The sequence below is a fragment of the Pygocentrus nattereri genome, chromosome 2, assembly GCF_015220715.1.
Source record: "Pygocentrus nattereri isolate fPygNat1 chromosome 2, fPygNat1.pri, whole genome shotgun sequence".
NCBI lineage: Eukaryota > Metazoa > Chordata > Actinopteri > Characiformes > Serrasalmidae > Pygocentrus > Pygocentrus nattereri.
This window is the reverse complement of record NC_051212.1, coordinates 6,576,627-6,583,735: the sequence shown is the minus strand read 5'-3', so window position 1 is coordinate 6,583,735 and position 7,109 is coordinate 6,576,627. Positions and strand designations below refer to the sequence as shown.

The window sequence follows — 7,109 nt, the reverse complement described above, 5'->3', positions numbered from 1 at the left end:
TAACCTTGATGCTGCTCACCTTTTCTTGTGTAAATTGTCACTGATAAAACTAGAAACTAAACCAGGCCCCATTACTTCTTCTAGTGTTTACTCTGACACTGGTAGCTTTAATGGCCGATGTCTCCTTCCAGGCTTGTGGTTGCCTTGCTAAAACTTCCTCTTGACTTGCTAAAGCTTCCTGTTAGTCTCCCACCTCCCTCCAATGGTTTATAAGTGTCTGCTTAGCTTGCACTGCTGATCAGTAACCAAGACTGGGGAGAACAGCAAAAACCCATCATGGCTAACGAGTTCAGGTCCGGCTCGTTTTGGCGGGCTGTGCTTGCCGAGTTTGTTGGAATGACCCTCTTCATCTTTCTAGGCCTGGCATCCGCTGTTGGCAACAAGAACAACGATAAACCGGACCAGGAGGTGAAAGTGGCCTTGGCCTTTGGTTTGGCCATCGCCATGCTGGCTCAGAGTCTGGGTCACATCAGCGGAGCCCACCTGAACCCGGCCGTGACTCTGGGCATGCTGGTCAGCTGCCAGATCAGCGCGCTGAAGGCTGCTCTCTACGTCGTAGCGCAGATGCTAGGCGCAGTCGTGGCCAGTGGCATCATGTCCAAGCTGACCCCAGGAGAAACTTCACTCGGAGTCAACAGCGTGAGTTGTTTGACTTGCTTTTATGGATGTGGTCCTGGATTTACAGTGGAAGGCTCACTAACTAACTTGTTAAATGATTAGAATGGGAAAAACACTAAAGTTAGCAGGACAGACGTTCTCCAGGACCAGGATTGGGAACCACTGCTAGAATTCAATAGAAACTACACAAAAACTTAGTTAGGACCTCAGTTGGGAGCTGAGAGCTTTACTGTAGCGGTTCCCAATCTTGGTCCTGGAGGTCCTGGACATTTATACTTCTAACTTGACTGATCCCGTTCCGGAAGGACTTTTTAGTGCCTGATTAGTTACAATCCAGATCAGGATTTCAGAGCGAATGTTGTAATTCAATGGGAATTTTCATACAACCTGAAACTCCTGTAATGTTTCCAAGTCTTAAATACGTCCTGTACATTTTGGGAGTTTTCCTGCCCTAATACAGCTGATCCATTCTGATGGATATATTTTTCTTAATAATTTTCTTTCATCCTAAAACGTTCACTGTCATCTCCTATTGTCTCATATATATATATATATATACAGAAAGGAGAGCTTAATTCCAATCATGTTTTACAGTCACTGGTGTCGTGTGAATTTTTAGGTTTTGTGCTGCCTGATAAACAAAGTTATTAATAAATTAAGGAACTGTAAAAAATGTCTCGTCAGATCTCATGAGGTAACAAATACATTTTTATTTTATATTTTAGTTTCATTCAACTCAAAAAATGACTGATTGAAAGATTCATTGATTCAAAGTATTTATTTCGGTTGAATCAAACTAGTTCATTTACTTGTTACCACATGAAGTCATTTTTTAAGTATATCTGACGAGACACTTTTTACAGTATAGTGAGCGAGTCTGACTCGCCTTCTCATGCCATGAGATGCTTCATCTTCGATGAGGCTTTAATACAGTTCAATTGAGCTGAATACACTGTTAGAATGTAAAGTAATCCTGATAACAGCAGTGACCAAAATCTCTCTAACAAATTCTTTTTCTTATTATACATGTTTTTAAATGTAGCACAACATTAATGATATAAAAGTAAACATGATTTTTTACTGTTTTATACAAAATTCCTAAGTTAAACCTTGTTTAAAATATTGTTTTATATTAAAAATGGTTTCTCAGATGTTCAGGAGGGAATCAGAATTTCCCTCTCAGAATCAGGAGGGAAAAGTTTTAATTTAATCTGAGGTCAACTGTGTAAATGTACAGACGGACTGTTTGAGCTGGGCCTCATATTTTAAGCATCTTTTTAGACCCTGAAACTTTTGAGACATGGTTCCCCCTCCAAACACAGAATGACCCGGATATAAAAATATGTATGACAGAGTTTCTCCTGAACCAAGATTGGGCACCATTGCTGTGATTCAGTGAGATGTTTCATACTAACCTACACAGAAAGACCTCAGACATGCTGCAGGTTCTCTTGTGACTGAGTGGTTCTCAATTTTACAGGGCAACACTTTCCTGATTTCAACACAGAGACTTTATTTAACCCTTTGTTTAACCCTCTACTGCACGCATTATGAGAGAAATTAAAAACATATTCAGTTCACTTTTCTTGCATAAAATGGTCCTTGATTTATTTTTTCAGACCCAATTATTCAATTCAGAAACATTACAAATAGTCATGTGTGCAGGGGTCCTTTTGGAGTGTGTTGCCTTGAGGCAACATTGTGTGACAATGGGGAAAAAATGATAGGGCTGTGTTCCATTCCTCTTTTCCAAATCCATTCCACTTTTCCAAATCCATTCCACTGTTCCACATCCATTCCACTGTTCCACATCCATTCCACTGTTGCACAATGTTGCTTCAAAGCATCAAACATGTTTCTGCAAATTCTCATAACAAAACATTGATCGTGAACATTAAAAAAGAGGTTTAGATGTGCCCACTAGGAGACAGAATGACCAAGTACATGCTTTTCATTGACTTACTCAAACTCCTCTATTTATTGTTATCCCTATAAGTGTCTTTAAATATGTGTAACATTATTGTCAAGTGAGGAAGATGAGTTTGTTGCCCTGAGGCAACATCATGCAAAGTACTGAAGGGCTTAATTAGCACTTGATTTAAGTGTGCAGAGCAAGACGGGGACAGGGAACCACCTGCCTGATGCCTGAATTCTTTTTACCTACTTTACACTGAAGGTTAATAACGTCTGTTTTCTCTCTCACAGCTGGCTGCTGGTCTGACTCCAGTACAGGGTTTAGGAATTGAGTTTTTGGCAACCTTCCAGTTGGTTCTGTGTGTCCTCGCCACAACAGACAAGCGCCGAAATGACGTGACTGGATCTGCACCCCTCGCTATTGGACTCTCTGTGGTTTTGGGGCACCTGGCTGCAGTAAGAGTGATGCACTGTATTCATATGTATCACATGTCCATTAGGATTGAAATAGCGTGCTTTGTTTCTTATTTTGTTTACCTCCTCTTTCATCTTTCCTCTGCAGATCAGTTACACAGGCTGTGGCATCAACCCTGCACGCTCGTTTGGACCTGCTGCCATCACAGAGTATTTCGACAACCATTGGGTAAGTCAGTTCTTTCATACTCGCCCTTTAATTTGCTTAACAGCAGTTTAGCAACAGTGAATGACTACTTTAATTATTTATTAAGAATCAAAATGAGACCATATTTCCCCATCACAATTGTCCAAAAACAACAGCAAATCATTCTCCACCAAACACTACCTTCAACCCACAAACACCATCATCCTCAAGCATGATGATACTCCACCAAACACCATCATTCTCCAACAAATTCATCACCAAACACCACTATGCTGCACCAAACACCATGATTCTCCAAAGAAATCGATCACCAAACATCACCATGCTGCACCAAATGCCATCATTCTCCAACAAATTCATCAACAAACACCTGCTCCACCAAACACCATCGTTCTCCAACAAATTCATTGCCAAACACCACCATGCTGCACCAAACACCATCATTCACAAACAAATTCATCACCAAACACCTGCTCCACCAAACACCATCATTCTCCAACAAATTCATCACCAAACACCACCATTCTCCACCAAACATTATCATTCACCAACAAATTCATTACCAAACACCATCATTCTCCAACAAATTCATCACCAAACATCACCATGCTCCATCAAACACCATCATTCTGCAACACTTCCAATACTGCACCATTCTTCAACACCATCATTTTCCAATAAACACCATTATTCACCACTAAACACCATCATTTACCACCAAAGACCACCATTGTCTACAATAAACACTGTCATTCACTACCAAACTCTATAATTTTCCAAATACTAAAATCCTCCATTAAGAATATTCTCTCCATTCACCTTCTTTGTAGAATATGTTTGTTGGGAAATGTTGGGTCAGTGCAGAATGACTTTGCATGTATGTTGTATTATGTATATGTGTGTATATGTATGTTTGTTTAGGTGTACTGGGTGGGACCCATGCTGGCAGGTGTGATCGCTGCTCTGCTGTATGACTTTGCATTGCAGCCCCATAGTGAGCCCTACATCAAGCGTGCCAGAGCCCTGAAAGGCTACACAGAAGTGCCGACGACTGATTCTGGCGAGGGGACGTCTCAGTGGCCTAGACAGTAACACCGACCCCGATAATGTAAACCCAAAAATGAAACGTTAGTTTGATCTTTCATAACCAAACGTATGCAGTTTCACCCACCCCCACCCCAAATGCTGATCAGCTGAGACATGTTTGATGGAGTTACAAGGTTAAGTTATGTAATGAAAGCTTGAATTTTAATGAAGTTTTTCTATGCAAAACATGTCACTGTTGTCAGAAGAAAACCTCGTATCTCCAAAATGATTTCCTTACTTTACAGGAGAAGGAAAAAACCTACCTAAAAAAAACTACTTTACTTTTAATGTAAGTCAATGGAACCAGACGTTTTCCAAGTCATTTTAGGTCATTTTGTTTAAGTCCTTTCATCATGAAATTTTTGTACAATATAAAGGGAAACAGGTATTTTCAAATTATGTCAAAAACTGAAAAATGCAAAAAATAGAGCTACAAGGTTTTGTTCCGATAACAGCGATATGTGACTTAGATGAACACTGTTTTTGAGTTGTACTAGTTTATATTACTGTTTTCTTAATTGGTGGGGTATAAGCTTCCATTGCTTGTTAGCCACATTAGCCTCGTAGCTCAACTACTAAAAGTAAACAATCAAATATCAGACATCAAACATGTTGGATTGCATTTTTGGATGGAAAAATTCCTTTGTACGGTAGCTTATATGTTGTATATGTGAATGTTTTATTTCAGAAGATTGAAGGTTAATTCTGCACGTGCAGTGTGTACCATGTATGTAGATCTTACCTCTCATGTAAACTTCATTAAATACGCAATTCATTTTAAAATATCGCTAGTATACTCTGATGTATGATTTCAGGAGTGTACCAGAGATGCTGTAAAACTGTAATAGTAGCTCAGTGGTCATAGCTGAGGAGAAGATGGGTTTAGTTGTGTCGCTGTATTTTTCCAGTGAATGACGCCTAAGAAAAGTGTTAGCCAACTGTAAAAAGTGCTGCCGCATGTCTCAGCTTTCAGCTGCCACACAACACTTTGTCTAACGGTTTTCTCTCTGACCGCACTTCAGAGGTTTGTGAAGTCCAACCATCATTTCACAGTCTGTTTAATAAATGATCATGTTTACTTTGTTAGTTTGCAAAACTTACCATGTTCAAGCCTAATCAGGTTTATTTGTAGGAAAATAATATAACCATAGTTGAATCTACCATATGGGTGACCTGGGTGACTGCCAAAAGGATTCACATGTTTGAAAAATACACATAGAAGAGTGGCTGGTCGCCTTGTGGTAGGAGCACCAGCAACCAGAGCATTGTCAGTTTAAATCCCAGGACTTTCTGAGTATACCTGGTTGTAGAAAAGGTTAAACAGCAATTGGAACCACCAACCAGAAGGTTGTGGTTTCAAATAACAAGACTTACTGGATATAGCTCATTGAAGGAGATTTAAACCACAAACTAGAAGGTTCTAGATCCAATTCCCACGACTTGCATGGTATACCTGGTTGTAGGAGAGGTGTGCCAGCACAACAAAGGTTGTAGGTCCAAATCCCAGGACTTACTGGCTATGCATGGATGTACCCTAGTGGTAGGAGAGGTAAACCAAGGTTGTGCGTTCATATCCCAGGACTGTGTATACCTTGCTGTAGGAAAGGCAAACTTGCAACCACAAGGTTGTAGGTCCAAGTCCCAGGACTTTCTGGGTATTCCTGGTTGGAGGATATGTGAACCAGCATCCCAAGGTTGTACGTCCAAATCCCAGGACATACAGGGTATACAGTACTTGGCTGTGCCCTACGGGCAGAAAAGGTGAATCAAGGTTATGGGTTCAAATCACAGGACTGGGTATACCTTGTTGTACAAGAGGCAAACCAGCAACCATTAGGGTTGTAGGTCCACGTCCCAGGACTTTCTGGCTATACCTGGTTGAAGAAGATGTGAACCAACAACTAGAAGTTTGTAGGTTCAAGTCTCAGGACTTACTGAGTATACTTGGCCTTGCTTTAAATAAGGCACTTAACCTGTACTGGCCCAGGGTGTGCTGCTCCCAGACTGGCCATTGATACTTGTAGGATAAATAAAACACATAACAGAAAATGAAAATGAATGTAAAGGTTAAGTGGACTACTACTGGGATTGGCTCTGGCTCCCCCGCAACCCAGGAGGATAAACAGCTTAGAGAAGCTGGAAAATGTTTATGTAGAAAATTAATTCTGGTTGTTTATGGTTCATAAAACCACACAAATATTGTAATACATACAACTGAACTGACATTTTTTGGTATGTAAAACCACATACATGTCATAAATGGACCTTAAAAAAACAATAAAATGACAAATGTAGAATATGCACCCTTTAACGATGCTTAAACATCAAACAACATGAAAATTTTTGAAATTCTAATTTTACGAGGACTTCATTCTAGATATTAATTTTATTTGCACTTCATTCTAGAGACTACTTTTATTTGAAATTCATTCTAGATGTTAATATTATTAGAACATCTATCTGAATATTAATTTTATTAGAATTTCATTCTGGATATTGATTGTATTAGAAGTTTATTTCAGCTATTCATTTTATTAGAACTTCATTCTAAATATAAAACTTCTTACTGGACATTAATTCTATTAGAACATCATTCTGGGTGTTCATTTTATTAGAACTTTATTCCGGATGTTAGTTTTATTCGAACTTCATTCTGATGTTAATCTTCTTAGAACCTCATTCTGCTGGTAATTTTATTAGAACCTCATTCTGATATTAATTTTATTAGAACCTCATTCTGATATAAATTTTATTAGAACTTTATTCCGGATGTTAATTTTATAAGAACCTCATTTTGATATTAATTTTATTAGAACATCATTCAGATGTTAATTTCATTAGAACTTTATTCCAGATGTTAATTTCATTA

At 39.0% G+C, this 7,109-nt stretch overlaps 1 protein-coding gene across 1 annotated transcript; it reads left to right on the top strand.

Annotated features, from left to right (window-relative positions):
- The first annotated feature begins 257 nt into the window (after positions 1-257).
- On the top strand, positions 258-4,497 carry aqp1a.2 (aquaporin 1a (Colton blood group), tandem duplicate 2). Its single transcript, XM_017718680.1, has 4 exons — positions 258-639; positions 2,824-2,988; positions 3,095-3,175; positions 4,076-4,497. The coding sequence occupies exons 1-4, from the start codon at positions 277-279 to the stop codon at positions 4,244-4,246; spliced, it is 780 nt and encodes a 259-aa protein (XP_017574169.1). The 5' UTR covers positions 258-276; the 3' UTR covers positions 4,247-4,497.
- The last annotated feature ends 2,612 nt before the right edge of the window (positions 4,498-7,109 follow it).